The sequence below is a fragment of the Scleropages formosus genome, chromosome 19 (genome assembly GCF_900964775.1).
Source record: "Scleropages formosus chromosome 19, fSclFor1.1, whole genome shotgun sequence".
NCBI classification, from domain to species: Eukaryota; Metazoa; Chordata; class Actinopteri; order Osteoglossiformes; family Osteoglossidae; genus Scleropages; species Scleropages formosus.
In genome coordinates, this window is record NC_041824.1 from 10,647,153 (window position 1) to 10,669,090 (window position 21,938).

The 21,938-nt window shown below is 43.8% G+C and overlaps 1 protein-coding gene across 5 annotated transcripts in view; it reads right to left on the bottom strand.

The window, feature by feature from the left end:
• Window positions 1-21,538, bottom strand: part of LOC108931644 (zinc finger protein 521-like) — a 143,015-nt gene extending 121,477 nt beyond the window's left edge. The window contains exons 1-3 of one of the 5 annotated variants that reach the window (XM_029246292.1): window positions 21,396-21,420; window positions 20,649-20,689; window positions 8,472-8,528 (exon numbers count right to left, since the gene is read on the bottom strand). In XM_029246292.1, the coding sequence (XP_029102125.1) occupies window positions 8,472-8,528; window positions 20,649-20,688 (97 nt within the window). In that variant the 5' untranslated portion in view covers window position 20,689; window positions 21,396-21,420. Of the gene's footprint in view, window positions 1-8,471; window positions 8,532-20,648; window positions 21,130-21,395 lie in introns of those variants that run through there. The other 4 variants (XM_029246291.1, XM_029246295.1, XM_029246294.1 and 1 more) reach the window with 4 other exon arrangements.
• Window positions 21,539-21,938: the final 400 nt, after the last annotated feature.

Sequence of the window (21,938 nt, forward strand, 5' to 3'; positions counted from 1 at the left end):
AACGTACCTACGGATTTCTGCTATCTGTTTATCGGAGGAGGCCTGCAAGGAGACGTTTCTATGAATGAACCTCGGGGATTCGATCAAACCTGGAATGAAACGCGCTAGTCGTGTTCACGTGAATGCTGACGCTGGGTTTCCATTTCCTGCCCCTGACCCCCTTCCGGAAATCATTTACAGTTTATTTATCCAACACATCTCTACAAAGCAACGTAGCGTTGCGTTAATGTTAGCGTCCGTGTAAATTTTTCACCCATTTATACAGCTGGGTCATTTTTACGGTACCAATTCAGGGTAAGAGCCTCACTCAAGGGTGCTGCAGCAGGAGGTGGGATCTGAACCCGGCTCCATCGAGCCCAAAGCTGGCTGATCTAAGTACTACGCCACCTGCTGCCCTTATTGAAAGCCAGACACCAAAAGCCCGCATGAGAGAGCAACGCTAAAACAGTGCAGCACAGGTTCTCCGACTGTGCCATTTAATAAAGACATTTGGAAACAAACCGTGGGTGAGCACGAACAATACCGCAAGGAGCTGAATTTTTCCCATTTTTTCGCTCTCTCTCTCTCCTTCCTCTCCCTCAGAAATGCTTCAGATAAAGCACTAGACGGTTTCCTGAATAATTCATCCGTCCACGAGGGCAGCTGCAGGTTGCACACATCGATATTCCTCACTTTATCTTTAATTTTGCTTCTCGCGGAGGGCACACAATTTGTCTGTGCGGTTGGATAATGCAACGGAAGAGTTACGGTAGCTGGAGAGTCGAGGGCCCGTCCTCCACACAACATTAAGCGAATATTGCCTCACATTAATAACAGGCTTTGTGTTTTGAAGCGGAACCATATTCTGCGCGAGATGTTTGTGCGCGTCTGCTGAACGGCCAGTCCCCCGGCTCTTAGGAGGGGCTGTGGGTGTGTGGGGTGGGGGGGTTCCCCCAGGGGGGCGCTGTACTGTAATTTGCCCGGGCCACCCAGGACTTCAAGTTGAGCAAAGTATCGATATAACATCACACCCACCATTGTCCTTAACTCAAGGCAACGGAAAGTTCTGGAAGATGCTTCACAAAAATAGCGGCGCTGCAGTTCCACCGAGATGAGGCATAACAAAACAGAGGGTGTTTACAGAGCATAAAGCCCCCCACACAAGCCTTGCAGCTGTTTGCTCCGCGTTCCATCAAGCCTTGCTCCATCCATGGGGCTCGGACTCATCCGATACGTATTAATCAGCAAGACAAAGGAGGCTCTTCCACGAAAGTATGCAAAAATATCTTCCCAAATGTTCTCCCCGAGGTGGAACTTTGGTGCACTTTCACAGGTTTCCAAAAAAATAAATAAATAAATAAATAAAAAATTCCATTTGTAGTCACGAACTTCAGAAGATTGAGCTGAGGGGGGAAAAAAAAAAAAAATTTGTTTTTAATGCTAAATAATGACATAATGTGGAAAAGGTGGCTACCTGCCCTTAGATCTTTTTTTCTGCCAGGGGAGGTGGGGGGGGGAAAAAAAATTTAAAAAAAAAAAAATTCTGATATAAATTCCACATTGCCGCCACATGAATAAAATGATCCACTTAAGACCATCCATCGTGGCAATGACTTTCAAACAATCTTAGCTTAATTTAAATTTACACAAGCACTGAATTTACTTCGACGCACCGTGTCCTTCCTCCGTATCGCAAAAAGAAAAGTTTCCAAGTACTCCTCCATAGGAAAAAGCTGTTGTATACTGCACGCGTGCTTGTAAATTCATCTACGGTAACTACTTTCAAGACATTTTCACATTTAAAATGCTTAGAAGGAACTGAATATGAAATGCTTAAGTAAATTATACATCAACACTTCATACAACCACTTTTAAATGAGCACTTCGCTATGTGTGAGGTACGTTATTCAGCACGCGACGTATACGCAGCGCCGCCACAACGTGTTCATAAACACGTTTCGTGCCGCAACCACCACAAGCAGGGTGTAAAAATCACAACGTAGCGGCCAATACAGACAACAAAGGGCCAACTGTGACAACACGTCATGCCAGTAGTGCGTCAGTGAGAGAGACTGCTTCAGGCTACTGTTATAAACTGTCATGTAGACATTATACAAATGAGAACATGTGTCAGATTGACTACGTGAGATCGTGTCAGAATCCGGCACCACGATCACACTCCTATTACCAGCACATATCAGGAGAAAGTTTGCTGGCCTCTTAATTACTTCAGTGGCAAATCTGTTAAGGGAATTTGGTCCTATGGAGTCAAGAAAGCGGTTCAATGGCTGTCGAGGGCTCGGGCGATTCAGATTCGAATAGAGCGTATCATTCGATTCCGTTTCATTTCACATCCGTGATATTTGTCTTGGCAAAACGCAAAGGCATCTTCCAGAAGTGGATAGTGGCAACAGGTTTGTAAACTGCCCGAAAAGTGTCTTTCATATAAATGACACTTTTCTGCAAAGTGGCTTACAGTGATTTACCCATCTATTCTCCTGGGTCATTTTTAAAGGATCGATACAGCAGGAGGAAGGATTCAAACCTGCAACCTTTGGGAACAAAGGCAACAGCTCTAACTACCATGGTACACACACACACACACACACACACACACACACACACACACACACCGACTGAAACCACTTATTTCAAGTGGGGTCGCGGCGAGCCGGAGCTTAACCCGACAAACACAGGGCGCAAGGCTGGAGGGTAACGGGACACACCCAAGACGGGACGCCAGTCTGTCACAAGGCACCCCAAGCAGAACTCAAATAAGGGGGGAGCACGGTGGCACAGAAGGTTTGACCTCTGCCTGCTCTCTGGTTGGTCTGGGGTTCGAGTCCTGAGTCCCCATGGTACCCACTGCCCCTCTATTCTATGTACATAAATGAAAAGCTTTTTCCATTTGCCTCTTCTGTGATGGTCAGAGTTATTCTACTTGAACATTAATTCATGGGGGGGGGGGGGGTAAATGGATGGATCTACAGCATAGCAAACATGGACATTTGTCTGACTAATATACGCATTATGGGAACAGGAGATGGTTTAATGTCATCGATTGTCCAACTTCTGTCCACTGCTGCTTTGTTCATGTCAGTACATTGTTATAGTTTGGCCCTGCCCATGTTTTACCACATATGTATAGTAACCGTTTTGTTTTTCCTCGAACAACATGCAGATGAGCGGGTTTTCGGAGACGATTAGCTGAGAGAAACTGAGCATCAATGACATTTTTAACCACACAAAAGATGGCCGACAACTCGCTGAACCAGACGAGTCGTCCCTCCTGCCACTTTCAAGTACAGGGTGACATTTATCACCAGGCAACCTTCATCTTGTGAAGTGAGTTGCGTTTCCCCTAAGCCTGATCCACCACGCCTCCCCCCCAACATCTTATTGAATATTTCTGCTCTTTAATATTTATAGTTTTTTAATTGATGTTCTCTTTCTGCTCCTTTTCCCCCATAGGTCCCAGGCTCCCCAACAGAGTGATCCTTGCATCACCCCACGGGGGCTCCCGTTGAGAGAGGAGGTGATGTGCTAGCCACAGGCCCCCCTGCAGCTACAGGCTGCCAATCCCCCAATCCCACCCCCCTGTCCCCAGAGATTCGCACCACACCTCGGCAACGACTCACATGGAAATTACCGAGGGTGGCAGGAGGGGAGGAGAAGAAAAAAAATTAAAAAAAAAATAAAAAAATAAAAACTTTGTTCATTTCTAAGCTAGATCCAACTCAAAAGCAGTAGTGCCCAGTAAAATGAATCTCTTTTCTCCTGTTCCAGCAGGACATCAAGGTTCCTCCTTAAAAATAATAAATAAAATGTTACAATTTTTGAAACGCAGGAACAGTTGGTCAGCCTATACTTTGGTTTCCAGCTCAAATTCACCTTAAAGCGGAAAGTGAAAACCGATAAACAGTTCAGCATGTTCTTGGGTGCAGATTCACCATTTTATTGGAAACACAAAGGCATAAGAATTAATTACATACAGTACATAACCCTTTATAAGCAGCCTGGAAAGTGAAGAAATCAAAATGTATACGATTCCTTTGTTGTGAAACCAAAATTTCATAGACAGGAATGAAAAACTAATTCTGGAACATGAGAAAATTTTCTTTTGGGGAGATACAGCATGTCAACATCTGCAAGTGTTTGATCACCAACAGGTTTTGTCAAACTGAAAATATTTTATCCTCATAATGGAATCATAGTAATGCTCACATTTTGATGCTCCAGACTTTAAATTTTTTAGATATTAATCTGTATTTGTATCAAAGAGTAATGTGATGGGGCCTCGTAGTGTTTGATTTGTATATTCGGATGTAGGTTCAAATCAAGCTTAGGATGTCTTGAGTTTGCATATTCTACCCATGCTCATCATCCAAACGTGAATTGAAGACGACAATAGTAAAGCACTTCAATTCCCTGTTGCCATGAAAATCACGTGATGACCACCATGAGTGGTCACCATGAGTTTAAGTCAACTCAACAGCCCTTTCCCTATCATATTCCTATCAATATTTTTCTGAAACACAACTGAATGTATTGATATCTTATTTTTTTTAAACTGTGAAATATCACCTTAATCAACAAAGAGTGATTTAAAGCAACTGTCAGCTGCAGCGTTCCTTAGCATGTACTTCAACCTCTGTATGTACAGTAACCGCACATTCCCTTCAGCTATAGTAGCTAAGCAGCAATGGCAACATGACCTGGCAAAAGAAAGGGGGAGAAATAACTGATTCATACCCGATTTAAATACTTTCTCAAAACCTTGAAACAAAACCACATGCACGCAACAGTCAACTGAAGCTCCCCCCATACAAAATATACACCTTCCCTTGAGTTTCACTCCATTAGAATACAGAAAACTGACTCTAAACCCAGGACATAGCAGCCAGATGAGAAGAGAAAGAATTCTTTCCTTCAAACTCATTACCTGGCATTTTCTCATCCAAATGACACAAAGAGAGTAAAAAAAAAAAAACCATGGTTCGAAAGATTACAGAAAGTCCAGCGCTGTGATTTAAAATTGCAGCCTTCCACCCCATATTCAAGCCCTTTCAACAACATACAGTAACCAAACCATTTCGAATAGTCATATCTAACTGAAGCTGCCATTAAATGCTCTATGAATGACACACAACTGAAAAAATAATTATAATGTGACCACCCCAGTACTGTTTTGTCTGGCTGTAAGACATTTCACTCCTCCTGCAATGTCATGACATCAATAGAATTCAAAAAGTGAAAACATAATGCAAACTTCAGCAGGCATGAACTAGAAGACCTCTTTTTCCAGCCCTTCTTCCATAATCCGCCGAAACAAGGCTGCCGCGGACTCATCTCCCTGCTCTCTCCGACTGTTTTACATCTGAGTTTTGAAAGCCTTTAGATCTTTCTACAAGAGAGCTCAGTCCACTCCGTCTTAGTGGATGTGACACCCTCTGCCAGAGAATAGCTTAAACCTGACACAGCGAGGATTAAAAAAGAAAGAATCATGTGGTTATAATTATATACAAAGAGCGCAGTGGTACAGCAAGGCAGCTGATCTTACAACTACATAGCTATGTTCACCACAGAGGCGAAAAAATACTGTCTCATTAAATCTGTGCACAGTGATACGGATCATGCTGCACCCATCCTTGATACTGAACATAATGCCTCCTTTTTCCTTAACATGATCGGTACAGGCCTTTGTTGTGTTATCCCACGACGCATCAAACGCAAAACACACGTATGTACAAAATGCGCGAGGATCAAACGGGAGCATACACCTGGAGGCCAATTTATCAACGCGCCCTGTGCTCCATGTCATTAAACAATGGGAGAGAGACAGATATAGGTTGTTTGGAGAGTCACGGCAAGTTGGCAGCCGCGCTCGGTAAACAAGGAAGCCGCGGCTCGCATTTCAATATTCGGAGTTGCTTTGATCCGAATGCTTATTGGAATTCTTCTCCGCGCAATTCCAAAAAATCCCAACCGTGATCCGCGGCAAAGTCGTCGAGTCTAACAAAAGCGGCGTCTTTCACGTCAGGTGATGTGCAGAAAACCCCAGTACGGCCACAGAAGCGCTTCTCCTGCACGTATGACAGTACATTAACATCAGACAGACATTTTCAAGCAGTTCTAGAAAGTTATTTTGACTGAACTCAGTTTAAAGTAAGGTAAACCCTGCTTTACTGATTTTTTTGTACGATATTCGCAAAAAAAGCACACGTATCACCAGTCAGATGAGAAACAATGTAAGGAAATTTAATCTCCAGCTTCTACTGCCCTCTCATCAGCACACATGGACAGGCACCCGGTTTGCCCTCTGAATGACAGCAGAGCTCTTTGCACCGGTCAATTACAAGTTTATATTTCTTATAGCTAAATGAAATGAGTCGATTTATGAATGCCGGATGCATTTTTTCCCCCATCCGTTCTTGTGGGCTTATGGGGAACACTTGAAACAGCCCCACACCTGTGTCCTAATATACTGTAAACAAGTATGCACCTTGATCTATTTTTCATCTAACAGCATGTTTTTTTTTTTCTTCTTTTTTGGTGAGGTGTGCAGGGAGCATGTGATGGGATCAGGGGTGCACCAGGGCAAATTAATTCAACTTTTGTTTTTGTACAAATAAAAACAACAATATTTATGTCTGACTAGCCTGTGATATCGTGTTCGATTTGCTCCTTGAAAATTGTGGATTTAATTTGAGAGCGAGCCATAAATATTTTAATATTTGTCGTGCCGGAATAATAGAAATGTAATCCAGTGCAACCTAATATGTTATGCCAGCTGAAATAAACTGGGATGTTCACAATACAAAGGAACAGCATACACAATACTGCACCTTTAATAGCTGCGTAGTAGAGAAGAAGGGAGGAAAAAAATAAATAAATAATTATAGGAACAGAGCCATACCTTTTTAATACAAATACCCATTATTCGAAAAAAAATATCAGTTTCCATCATAAACTAGTGTCGAATTGCATCTTTGTGCCGTTAGCTTTGCCACGTATGGCTGTGCCATCCGGGTCCTGAGCAAAGCACACTGAATCCGGAACGCGCAATGCTCCAACCAAGCGAACTGAGCAGCTCTTAAATATTCATAACCTCATCCTCTATTTTAGGCACTCTTACTCAGATCAACATAGACGTTCCAAACAACGCTGAAACAAAATTAGATTGCTCTCTAGAAAATTAAAACTCATTACAGCCTTCCTGTAGCGTGTCTGAGTTTTGAAACACTTGTAAATACACATTGGGTAACAATTTTTTAAAACAGCGATATTATACTTTTTTTAAATCTAAAACTATTTTCGCAGTCTAAATGACCAATTAAACTCACTGTGGTCTGATCCGTATCATTGCGCCTACTGTGCAAAAGCAAGGGTTCCCATGTTGGCAGGGAATCGGCGAGCCAAAGCGACAGCGAGCCAAACGGAAGGCACCAATCCATGAGTAAATACTCTGCTCCAGCCCGATACCACACCGTAAGGGGCACTTATGTTTAAGTTGCATGCTACCAGGGGCCCCTCGGATGGGCCGCGGCCGGCCGTGGGAGAGTATGGAGCAGGTGGTGGCTATGCATTGCCCTGCCAAGGGCCCCCCCCCCCCAACAGGCACCGAGACGCTGAAGTTGAGTCTTGGAACAAAGTTGCGATCAGTCCGCACCGTTGCGAGAGTTTGCGAGATGACAGCTGCCCCCTCCTCCCCTCCAAATGTCTCCGGGGAGCACGGATCATCAGCGAGCGCTTAATCTCCCCAGTAGGCACGGTAGAACTGGAGGGGTATATGCTGGATGCAGAAAAATCTATACGGCGCAGACAGTGTGCGAGTGGCTCCGAGTTGCTAGCTGCTGCCGCATCGGGGCGACGACTTTCATGCGACGGCAGCTCTCCCGGATGTCTCCTCTCCACAAAAGCTTATCAATACTTTATTACGGCAGCTCTCGTGCACCAAGAGCCCCTGACTGCTGGACAAAGTAATCCATATCAGGTTTAAAATAACTACACATGAGATCTAACCTTTAGCGGAGAAGATGCGGGGAGGGCTGATGACGGGGGTGCAGGAGCACACCTCATTCATAATAGCCATCCGAAAGCCTGACCTGGATTTCCCGTGTTCTCCTGCAAGACTCGGCGCGTGGCACACGTCACGCTAAAAGACGAGACGCATCCATCTAGCCGGCGTGCTTGAGCGTCCCGGAACGTGGCATCCCGCCGCCCGAGAGACACGAGTTTAACACGATCCCTCCTGCGGACCCCCTCAACGCAAGGTTAACGTCTCTTCAGAACCCCCACCTACCCAAACCCGTCCCTGACTCTCAGCTCCTCCTGATCTCCCTTCCCAAATGCAGATACGCGGAGAAGCAAAATAACACTGCAGACAAAACACCGATGGGCGCATGCAAACAAAAACAAAGGCAGACAGGATCGATGGCTTTATGGCACCTCTCAGACAAGTGAACGTTTCGGGTCGAGAAGTAGGACATTACCGGTCTCGGTGCCACAGTGTCCTGCCGCAGCAAGCTGGTCTTCTGTCTCATTTTCTTCTACTGCCAAGAAGACAGAAAGAGAGAGAGAAAACGGCAGTTAGAGGACAAAATTTTGAGAATCAGCAACAAATTTATTGGTCAGCCTCACACTGGCAGATTGATCATATTAGACCAATTTTTTTAATTGCCAAGTTTCTTCAGTTTAGGATTAGTAGGGCTTATCATCAAGAGGAAGGTGACTGGTTTTAGCTAGTTTTCTGCACAATGGAAAGCAGCGGGTATATATTTTATGAATATAAGCTTTTCAGGCATGAGGTGGACAAAAAAAAAAAAAATTGCCAATAGAGGAGTTGTGCAAAAAATATCAGGGAGGACACGAGACTTGTTTAAACATTAAAGAGAGACGCCTACGACCCCATGCTACGTCTATGTTAAAATGGTTTATTACCCTCAGAGTAATTATAAAACTGTGGCTCACACTGATTATCAAATGGCTTCCACAATTATTTACATATTTACAAGAAAACACTAAGTGAAAGTCTGGCTGCTCTTCTCTGTGGAATTTGTCTGGATTCCTGACGTGTCACCACGCTGCCTGTCTCACGACACCGAGCTCCCCGAACAGCCACGATAATGTAAACACATATGTCAGGAGCAGCAAAACCATACTGTATATCGTTCACTTCCGAGGACCTGGTCCGCCGCCTGTCTCTCGCCACCGGAACCTTCAGGGCTTTTGTCAGCATCAGAAAAAAAGGGCCCCAGGAAATCCATCACTTTGTCACAGGGCATCATAATGCAAGGCCGCCGACGGCTTTTCACTCGCAAATCCCTAACATGATGGAGTGCCCCTTTCGTGCCGTGAGCAAAGAATCCACGAATCCTTGAATATTCACAGAGACACGAGAGAGTAAAATAGTTGGGGTGGGTGACGATGCCCAAGCTGATCTCCTTTTCAGGTTTCTTTATAGTTTATGGAGATTCCGAGGGGCATTAAATATATAAAAATTACATCAGCATAAAATATTGGAATTACTACTATAAAATCATCATTAAAAACATCCCTGGCAAAAGGTTCAATATCCTGGTCTTTACGGTTGTAAGGTCCATATAATGGATGAGCACCACACAACGTAACCCCACAACACCACTATGCTTCTGTATGATGCAAGCGCACGAACGATCACATGCCATGAACTTCCGGCAGTGTCAGGTAGGAGGGGGCGCTTGCATCCCGTGAACATTTCGGCATGTGCATCCCATCCTGAGTCATCGCTTGCCGGAGAGTCACCACCCTCCCGCTTCTACTGCGCGGCGGCACCCAGACACTTGCCGACAGCCCATCTTACTGCTAATGAGGGCCGCTACCGGTGCACCCCGACAACATGTGGGTGACACACTGACGCGTCAGGCGCTGTAATGAAAGATCAACAAATCTGACCCACGGCTGCACATGAATGACAATCACATTAGCAAGCAATTTGCTGCACCTTGATAGCGTTATCGCTCTCTTCCACCTGGACAACGTTCTTTGACCAAAGAGAACAGGGCACCGGTAGCTGCAGGCCCAAGATGCGTCTTGAGAAATGCATTACATTGGCTCTATACTCGTAAGCACTAAAGGTAATCCAAAACGCAGCAAGTAGAACCATAAATAGCTACCCGGCCTATTATAAATATATATTTTTGGTAGTTTGAATACATTTATGGGCCATATTACATTTTACTTTCATTTTTCATACAAAAACGAACCCAGATCCTGATAAGTTATGGCGTCAAGAAGACTGCACCTAAGCAAGTTCATCTAGTAATGAGAAATCCATCTGTAGGGTGACTTTTAGTGCTTCAGGAAAAATGAAATGTCCACATTTTCCTCTAAATACTTCCGGAGGTACACATCACTGGAAGGCAAACGGAGGCGAGCGCAGCAAGACTCTATAGCGCTGTTCGTTTTGACTCTACAAAGAAACTTCAGATTCCTCGTCTTTGTGCAGCACACAGAACAGAGACCCCTGAGAGCTGAGTCCCAAAATAACCACTTCCAAACGACACCCACACATACATACCACAGTTTGTACCGCTGTTTGTACAGCTCCACGTTTAAATAAAATGGCATTTTGTGATGTGCCGAATGCAACAGAGCCGCGAAGGCTGTACGGCAGCGGTCAAGAGGTTCTAAAAACAGCGGTCCACTCACTGGAAGCAGCTATCTGGCAAGATTCAATATCTAATTGTGGTACAGATACATTGGAGAATATAGTCAAATAATTTCAATTCATGGCTACAAAGCTGACTATAGCCCAAGGCTTGAGCATTTAAATAAATATGGTGCGTAGACATGCTCAAGTGTTTGTGCGTCAGGACGATTAAAACAGGGAGCGGGAATTTAATTCATACTGATGCGGTAGTAGCACCACCGAACATACCTTAGTAAAGAGTTTGAGTCTTTTGTAACCCTTCCACACACCTGTAGCAGCGTGACAGCTTTCTTTACATACTGCAGGTCACATGTGTTGCAACACAGGACAGCTGTCACTGACCGGGGGTCAACTTCTCCCGACGTCTCGCAACTGGAGGGTCAACGTCTCTTGCGCTTTGCGACAATCTGCCGGCACCTGGGAGATCCGCAACATCCATTTTGCAGCGGCTCGTGCAGATATCCTGGCCAATTTGAACCCACGCTGCAACACTCTACCATACACAAGGTACAACCACCATTACCACCGCACACCCCTTCACAAGACACATCATTGACAGTTACAACATAGCTTAGACCTGAAGCTTTTTCAGAAACCAGAACGTTCTTTACCGAACGGTCACTTGCAGAGACCTAAATGGATCTGAGCAGCAGGTTTGAAACAAAAGGCTCCCGCACCTGGCAAATATAAAATGTTTGAGCTTCCCAACGCAGCTTCGGCTCCAAAATCCACCCCTGCCGTTGAAACACACTCTCGGCTACCGCCTTTACTTTCTAACCGTCTCCCTTTAACAAAGCAAAGAAAACTTGCGGCAGTCAAGACCTCCCTGCAGGGAAGCTCCTCTCAGCTTGGAAATGCAAACCAACCATTTAAAAAGCACAAAATTGCATATTTAAAGTAATTAGAGGCACATTTAATTCTTGTGGGTAGGAGGTAGTGTTCTCAGTGTGCCACTGGCCTTTCGACTGCAGTGTCACACCGCCCCCTCATCAAATGGACCTTCTTCCAATAAAATTACAAAGACAAGTGCTTTGTTTGGTAAATCAAGCAGCCAGTAAGATTTTAACTTTTAGCTATTTTTGTGCTTCAGATCTGCAGTTCCACAGCACCACATTAAAGACATTACCACTGACAAGAATGAGAACAAATGAACACGAACCAGTAGCCATTCGTAACCACCGTATGCAACGTGAAGATCTCTAAACGAACGTGTAAAAGATCAGCAACTGTTGGAAACAGGTCAACATTAAAAGCTGAAACAAGTAGTCCTTGACTTATGACATTATGACCAACTTATGACTTAGGACCACCCTAGACATACCGCAATTGTTCCATCAAACTTATTGTATTTTATTTTCGAGTCCCGACATTTGGTTGTATTATCTAACACAAACTGCTCCATCTGCTGTACGATAGCATTGGCTGGCTGCACTGGGTTTCCCAACAAGTTAATTTTTATTTAAAATGACTAGCAAGTGAAAGAGTGAGCGTGCCAATGCTGGTGAAACGAAAAAGCAGAAGACAATAGATCGAGAAATGAAAGAGAAAAAACAGTGCTGCACAAAAACACTTTACAATTTACATCCATCCATTGTCAAGAACCGCTCTTCCCAAGCGGGGTTGCGGCGAGCCGGCGCCTTACCCGGCAACACAGGGAGCAAAGCCAAAGAGGAAAGGGACACATCTAGGACGAGACCCCAGTCCATCGCAAGGCACTCCAAGCAGGGCTCGAGCCCCAGACCCGCCACACAGCAGGCACCGGCTGAACCTGCCGCGCCACCACACCCCGATACTTTACAATTTGTGTATTATTTTAACATGAATGTGTAGAATTCATGAAAAAATATAACAAAGCCCATTACACAATGCAGTAATCATACATGTTGTGCTAACATGAATCTTTAAGACATATAAACATTTTTGACTAACGAGAAATCGACTTACATGGGGTCATTGGAGGAGAACCCCGTCATAAGCCGAGGACCATCTGTACAGTGGCATGTGAAGACTTTGCTCCCTGTGACATGACTGAATAGCTTGTCTTTTGTTCAGAGTGCAATTTTCCCAGAAAGACTGACGCTTATAAGAAATTCTCTAAAGGGCAATGTCAGCCTGAAGAAAACTGTGACATACCTACACAAAAGGGGGGTGCATTGTGGTTAGGAGACTTTTGAAACTGAGCAGCGAGCAGGAAAGATCAAGAATTGGTCACAACGATTAAATGTAGCTTGGTCAGGATGGATAGCCCTGCCAGGTTTACATTCACAAACCTCTGAAGCGTTGCCTGCTGGCAAGCCTTCCAGTGTAAATACAATCTGCTTCGTCATACTTTGGAATGTATGAATGTGTACGGCCTGAAGAGACATAATCCAACCGTGTTCTTGACAAATACGCTTCAACCGCCTCGCCTTCTTACGGTTCATTCTTATAAATGGGCCCCGGACAACAACTCCAACCAACGCTTAGCTTTACTTATGTTTCCTGCACTGTGCTGTGCTTGTCCTGGAAGGTTATTTAACTTTAGAGCACAGAAATGAGAGTGCTGGCTTACAGGCAACTCTGTGTAAATTCCTCACCCACTGAGTATAGAGGCCGCAGAGATTTAGCCAGGGAGGAAAAAAAAAAAAAAAAAAAAATACATATGCAAGTTCACATTAGCAGAAAGCATGATATCACATGGTTTGGGGTTCACACTGGATGATCGCCGAGGTATCCCTCATAGCAACAGTCTCACTGCTTTTGGGAATCACACTTGGCCTGCATTTCCTCGATTTCATGAAAAATTACTCAATAAAAAAAAATCTCGCCTTCTCCACTGACCCAGACTGTCTGTTATGCCTCAATTGACCTTATATGTTGAGGGTTGTTAAGGGCAGAGCCACAGTCAATAACCAATCAATCTGCACCTATTGTCATTCAATAACCTTACCTTCCAATCCATTTTAAAAGAAAACGGATATTTGGATGTCAATCACTGACTCGTTCCAGATAAAAAAAAAAAAAAAAAAAAAACATATTTCTTCCCAAGTTTGTCTTTTTTCCCCCCTACGTACCATCCATGTCAGTCTTAGCTTGCTCTTCTCAAAATTATATCATCTGCACTGAGAAGTCGATTCCGTTTCCTGCAGTAGTAACTTGTTCTCCTGCCAACACAGTATTTCCCATTTTCTCCTTGCTCAGTGTTTACGATGCAGCCGCCAGAGAAGTTCTCCCACTGCCAACACTTTAAGAAACAAGAATCACACTTCTAAACAAGAAGAGAAAACAGCACATGGTGCAGCTGGAGATGCAAACCCAATTTGGCCACGTGTACAAGTTACACAAAGGTTAGACACAAGGCTACAAAAGAAAAGAAATATGAAACTGGTACTTCCATTTAAGTACATAAGCTTGGGAATACGAAGATTCTTCCTAGGAAGGGAGAGTAAGGGTACCAGTTAATTTGGAGGGAAGTTTGTATTTATTTATCTGATTGTCGCCCCCCCCAAAAGCAAAGTACAATGCTTTTCCCCCATTTATGACTTGGGTAATGTTGCTGAAATAAATTAAATACAAATTTCTCCAATACCAAAGGTATTAAAGTAGGACGTGGGACTCAAACCTACAAACGCTGAGTTCAGAGGTGGTGGCTCTAACCACTAAGCTACCCAGCAGAAGACACCCCGCCCAATCCTGTGTTAACCCCTCCAAAGGGGTCGCAAATCACAGCACAACATATAACTTTAACATGACCATAGTAAACACATATATGGTGCTCATTAATAAGGGCCGCTTCTTCCATTCATTAGTAGCAAACGTTTTTTAGCGCGTATCGGGTTCCATCTGTAAAGAGTGCAACTCTCTCCTCACCCCATTAGTACCTGTGGCACATTTCCTCTCTTGATTCTCCTCCTTACAATATAATCATTTCCAACCCCAAACCAGATCCCTCTCCTGTCCAGATTTGTGCACAGCGGTGTAAAGCGCACAAAAAAAAGTGTCTATATATGGGCACCTGTGTACAACAAGCACCCCCCCCCATCCCCATACCAGCTAAATAAACTTTTCTAAAACATGTAGCAGTGTCAAAAATGGTAAAGTGTACTTCTAAACAGACTTTCAGACATACGTAGAGAGCCGAAATTGCCGAAGAGTCACGGAGACCCGGCACCAGCTCTCAGCCAGCGCTTCTTACTGCCGCTCAAAACGTTGGGTCTTTGGCAGCGGAGCGAATCACACGAAGTTCTTTGAATGCCGTTCATTCACAATAACAACAATAAAAAGCGTCTCGCCTGTTACAGCAATACAAGAGGAACCTTTTCACTCAAGATCCTAATTTTGGGGGGGGGGGGGGGGAGAAAGAGCCAACACGTCTAGTGTCACATCCCAGATTAGTACATAATTTAAATAAGCTTTGTTAAATAAGGACTTATCCCCAATACAATGCAATTTCACTAATAATTAAATTAGCTCGCTGCTCCGCGCTACCTGGAGGAGCTGGAACAATGCCATGTTCTCATTAGTTCCTCTGTATTGCTGTAAGAGCGTATGCAAATTACAAGAGCGTTCATACACACTGTACAAGTTATACCCCGGTAATACCCCTTTGCGAAATCACTGTCAATGACATACTTTGATTCTGTCACCATTTAAGATTTTTGGGATGGCAGCAGGTGGTGCAGCGGTAAAGGCTGCCACCTTGTTCTGGACAGTAGCCAGTTTGAATCCCACCTCCTGCTGTTTTACCCTTGAGCAAGGTATTTATCCTAATGGAGAAAGGAAGGAAAAAAAAAAAAAAAAAAAAAAAACTACTCAGCTGTATAAATGATTTAATCACAAGTCGCGTTGGAGGAAAACGTCAGCTGAACAAAAATAAAATAAGGGCACGTGATCACATTAACGAGCTCGTTGGTCGTATTGAAACCTGGAGCAGAACCCAGAGCCGCTGCAGAAACACTGCTGGAAGGTGTTAATGGTGTTTGCAAACACCAGGTGTTTGGTGAAAGAGAAGCTTGCAATAATAACAAGACTGTTCTTCAGTTCCGAAGTTTTCGCAGTACGTTGGAAAAAATAAAGTTTTATTTTTAATAATTTACAGGTTTTTTTTAATGGATTATTTCCAAACACCAACTGGCGCCACTGCAGTTGCCACAAGTGCCATACAAGAACATATTGCTGTAACTGAGAAGTAGCTCATCAGCCTCCAGAAACAGCATAAAACAGTTTAGTTTATGTACAGATGTCCATTACTCACGTTAAAAGTTGCTTTAATTCAGGGCATCATGTTAAATGTACTTCCGACACAGGAATGCAATATGCGATGAAAAAGTTTAATTTTGAAAGCATGCGAATATTGCCAGATAACTTAGAGCTACATCGAACCTTTGTCATGCCAGTTTTTAAAAATATTTTCTGGAGCACTAATGAAAACTAAACGATTGCTGACACGCACTGCATGCGCGGCACAGAAGGCATATTTATGTAACAGCTGATGTATATTCACATTTATCCATTGGATCCTGTTATAATAAGTGTATACAGCCATCAAAACCAACAACACAAGTTCTAAGAATAAACAGTTTAGTGATTCTCATGCTCTCATATGACTAACTGTAGGTGAAGTGTCAGGAGCAGTGATGACACAGGCATCCCTTCTGGTAAAATTACCTCAGTGGTGGCACTCATTAAATATACAGTATTAAACTGTTAAAACAGTAACTATAGCACATCCAAGACTGCATGTTAAACGTCTCTCTAAATGAAAAGAAAGCAGGGAAAAATACCCAATAAACTAAAACAGGTCTATAAATTCATACTAGAATTTAAAAAAATATGAATATACAGTATAAGTACTTCATTTAAGGCAACAGCAGTATGGTCTCTCCCAGGTTCTGAACTGACAACCTTCAAATTAGAAATGTACGTCCATCAACAGCACATCACCTGCATTAGCATTTTCAGAAATTGTTGGCACTGTAAAGTGAAAAGTACTGCAGTGTAACAGGAGACCAGTCTATACTGTTACATATACACACGTACTGATATATATATATATATATATATATATATATATATATATATATATATGATATATAAACAAGTTTCCACTAATGCAATTTTAATTCAGCGTAGGTTGCCATCTATGCAGACAGGCAGTGCAAATCGTGAAACAAACTGTAGCCTGAAGCTATTTAAAAAAAAAAAAAAAAAAAAAAAATCTTTCAGCCACAATGGAATATTCTGTGTAATATGGAAAATATTTGCTATAGATTTAAGAAAATGAATCAGCAAACTTGATTTTTCTTAACCTCTGCAACCAAAATCCTTAAAAAAAAAAAATCTATACTGTAGAAATAATCCTTAAAATGATAATACAACATAGATTAAGGTGATCTAGCTGGCATTTTAGTATTTGATACCAAAGTTTCATGCTGATGTGAGGATTGGTGGGACTTCTCAAAAGTCTGTGTGACACGATTAGTGTCTTTCTAAGTGTGTATTTAAACCTATCTGGGTCAACAAAAAATTTGACGGGGCAATAAATCAAGTCACCTCCGAGATCACTAAACCCAGCAAAGGACAGATGCTGATTCTAACAAATTTACTGCATGTAAAAGCACAAATGTTCTTATTCAAAGAATTTAATAGAAAGGTAACCCAAAACCCTCCTCAAAGGAAAAAAAGCATCAAAACAAGTAAACATGCTGCACCTACTCTGAACTACTCATAAGCTCATCCTTTCACAAGTTCAAACCCAGAATGCAACAACTTAAAAAAAAAAATTAAATTCCCGAACGAGCACTTGCGTTACGGAATTACAAAACGGCTGCGTGCAGCGCTTTTGCATTAGTATTTACACCCCCTGCACCCACAAGTTACCCCCAAATCACACGGCTGTGATTTACCAGAAATGGGAGTGCACGCTTTCCTCTCACGCCACAGGGTTTGAACAATATCCCACTCATCTTCAGAGGAAACCGAGGGACGGGCCAGTTTCCACACGGGGTCCTACCAATCAGGGACTTTGATCCCACCCCTCGAACCTGTGGATGATGTCCTCTTTTCTAGGTGATGTGGCCTTCCCCTGCTGGCTCTCCGTCTGCCCTGCCTCCCCAAGCCCCCGCCACGGCCCGCAACAGATGTGCTTCGGATGGCCCGACGACTCGTGCCCAAAAATATTTCAAAACAAATACAAAGCAACTGTAACCACTTGCCACAATCCACAGCGATATTGTGTAACTGGAAAACAAAGAGTCCTGCAATTTTCTCTGCTTTGACTTTTTATGTGCGTAAACACAAATGCGTATGTTTATAGCTGATGTTGTATTTGTTTTATTGCTTTCATGACTAATAGTTTTACACATACTTTGAACGGGCTTCGCTCTTATTCAGAACTGACATCATTTTCATTTTTATATATTGATGTAGTTATATAATTCTGAAATACATCATCAGTCAAACTGTTGTTGTTTCTGTCTAGCAGCCTATTACATTTCAGCACATTCAGCATGTGTTAAATCAAATAAAAATGTGCTGTAAGACTGTACTGCCCTGCCAAGATGTATCAAATTTTTTTTTTTTTTTTTTTTTATTGCGTTGAACGCACGTACTTAAATCTGACTGCAAACTGCTGCGGATACGACAGGTTTTTCCACAATGTCCACGGTGAGAAGAAAACAATGGTAACAGATGTAACAAACCAACATGACTCTCCTTTACCATATTTTCAGATTTGGGTTAAAATTTCTCCAACATTATGGTCAAGTACATATTTCACTGTTGAGATACAGCTGAATTAATCTTGCAAACAAATGCAAGAAAGTGAAATATGCTGTTTCGCACCCGAGCACATGGTCCGCCTTGTAATGTCAACTGGATCAAGCTTCACTGGTTAGTTCTAACGGACAGGGGGGGGTTTGTTTACTTCCTTATTACCATTTCAGCCTTGGTCTTTACTCAGAGTACAGGTAACTAGTACTACAGTCCAGTACCTCACAGCAGAACTGGGCATTGAAAAGGCCGACGCTCACATCTGAACTACACATGAGACCTATGTGCTGATGGAAGATCGTGTGCGCGTGCGTGCATGCGTGCGCGCGCGCGCGCACACACACACACACACACACACACACACACACAGTCAGACCCCCTGCAGAAAGACACGGGGTACGGAAAACTGTCAAATTGCCATAACAAAGTGTTGGGTATAAAAACATCTTGATCTGGGCAGCTGGTAGCATAGTGGTTAGAGCAGCTCCCTGTGGCCCCAAAGGTTACAGGTTCAACTCCCACCTCCAGCTGTAGTACCCTTGAGCAAGGTACTGACCCTAAACTGCTCCAGGAAGTATAAAAAAAATATTTATATCACCCAACTGTCTAAATAATTCAACTATAAGTAGCTTAAATTTGTAAGTCGCTTTGGATAAAAGCATCAGCTAACTTAGCTGCTAAGTGAACAAATGTGAAAGATTTTAGAATGAATGGGCTTCGCTCTTATATTTTCTCATAATGGTATTGGTTCAGTAGTTAAAGCATATATTATTATATTCCAAAGATTATTTGTAGAGACCTGATTAGCTGATTCCTGGTTTACCCGCTTCACCTAGCAGTTTTTACATTCTAAATGTTGGTAGGACATGTCTTTTGGAGAGCTTTTACATCCCTGTGGTTTGAGGACTTCCAAGAAGAGCCCCCCCCCACCCCGGACCGGCATATCATATGAAATTATCAACACTTATTAGCCGTGCAAAATAAAATCAGCTGCCAGGCAGACGAAACAGAGCTGAACCCCGAAGAGCCGCGGCGACCCTACCGCAGAAGAACCGCTGACCGGGCGCGCGTGTGCGCACACTTGCGCGCGCGCCCGCTTCGTGACACCGTGCCAGGGAACCCGCACGTCGCCGGACAAAAACCGCACGAGTGGAAGCAAACATTAGTGCATTCCAGAGACGTGTGTCACAACTTTCCAGACAAACATGCCTTACTCTGCCCAGTACCAAAGGCTTATGGGAATTTTCTGAAATTTTCGCTAACATGTCTCATTTCATCAGCGCATCAACAGCAGAACAATAAACAGACGTATAAGAACTGGTGACGCGATATACTTAAGAGGCGGCTAAACAAACAGCCGACAGAGTTGTCGCGCTCTCTGGGCGATTTGCAGGCCAATTAAGCAATCAGTGACGTCACTCTTAATTACAAGCCTTGCATTATTGCACTAAAATTACTTGCATTATTCACAAAACTGCTGCGCGGGAAATATTTCATCAACTCTTCCCCCTAAAACCTCGTGCTCTTACTCTGTTTCCTCCGGAACCCCTCCCCATTTAAAAAAAAAAAAAATAATAATAATTCTCTCGCCTGTCGCCCCCCCCTCCGCAAGCGAGCGCGCTCTCCGTCGCAAGCCGCTCGCGCTCACTCTCGCACCACGTGACGCGACGCCGCAAACTCGCATTCCATCAGTGCGTCGCGCTTGCCCGACGCTGTCAGCAGCCCGTCCGACAGCACTGGGCGCGCGGTCGCCGCCGCCGCCGACGCACAGGTGAGCGTGCGGGAGACACGCGCGTGCGGGATGCCCGTGCACTGGGACAAAATACTCTCTCTCACACACACACACACACACCGCGGGCGTGCCCAGTTCTCTCCTTCCAAAACCCTTATAACAAACATGCAACATTTTTTTACAGATCAACAATGTTTTACAATTCAATCCGATCGCACTTAAATAAAAATGAATCGCAAAGAATAAGAATTTTTAAGGGTAGGGGGGGAAAAAAAGGCTTTCACAAACTTTATATTCTCGGAACTCAAAACTTTTTTTTTTTTTTTTTTTTGGATGCGAAGTTTGCATGTCACGGTTCCTCGGGGTGGTGGCGAGAAGCCCAGACGTGCGTGTTTGTTGACATGTTAATCATGTAAATGTTAAAAGTGCAGAAGCCGGTCCGGTTCGGTTCGGTTCGGTTCCACCTTAAGGACACACACAGCGCGGCTCTGTACTCACCTCTCAGAGATCTTGGTTTGGCTTGCTTGCGGCGAGACATCCTAAAGAAAAACAGCCGAAGTTGCCCACTTCTCACACCGAACAATCCTACACTACGAACGGCCAATATCGTACGAAATCCGATTTTTTTTTTGTATTCTTAATTTTTCCCCACACACAACAGTGGCGGTTGCTTTTTTTCGAGATGTAAAAAAATGTATATAAAATGTGACTGACGACTGTATCGGCGATAAAGACGCGAAGGGAGGAGATGTTGTGATTAAAAATCCAAAGCTGCCTATGTTAACTGTGGTATTATTATTCGGAAAAGTGTGGAAATAGCGGTAATTCCGCCGCACTCGGTCCCGTCCTCCCCGTCATAGACATTTCTCCCGCAAACATTTAATAACGCGCTTTAAAACAAAAACATCATCATTTACTTCACTCGTTCATCTCAAAACTGCAACCGCGCTGGAGGAGAGATCTGCAAAACGCCTGCTGAGAAAACGGGGGGAGAGGAAAAAAAAAAAAAAAAAAAAAAAACCAACAAAACTTAAAAAAAAAAAAAGAGGGAAAAAAAATCACTTTTCCCTACATATTAAACTAAAACAGACCGTCTCCCTTTTTCTCATTCTCTTTAGCTAGCGCTGGATTCGGCTGCGAATCTGCTCTAAGTCTTGCGTCTAAATTGGTTTTTTATTTTTTTGTGGGAAAAAAAAGGAGAAGAAGAAGCGGAGAGAAGATGCGAGCTCCCTCCTCATCACAAACCTGCGAGGTCTTGGACTGCGCTGTCGCTCCGGTAGTCCACATAATAATGGAAAATGGAAGCAAGGCCCCCAAAGCCATGAGGATGGCTCCAGAGGGGGCCCCCAGCCCGCAGGGACTCGCTCTGTACGTAATCACGGAGGAAATCATTGTCAGCCTGCCTGCGCTCACACACACACCGAGAGGCATGATTAAAATCCCCGGGACTGCGGCAAGATGCGGACTCCTGGATCCTATCTCAGGGCTGGATCTGGAGTCGGCGGCCGCTATCGAATCCAAGTCTCTTCTTTTCTTTTTTTTTTTTTTTTTTCTCCCTCTTTTTTTTTTTTCTTTTTTTTCGTTTCGCCTCTCGGCTCGCACACACACAACGTCTCCGGCAGACTGATGGTCCCCCTTCTGGTGGGAACGATGAGGGGAAGACGGATGGTGCTGTTGCCGCTGACGATGGTGCCGCGGCTACACGACGGTCGCAGGACAGCGACGCGCGCGCGTCCCGTTCGGCGGCGGACAGCGGCGGGCCGCGCGCAGCGGATGCGTTTTCGCCGT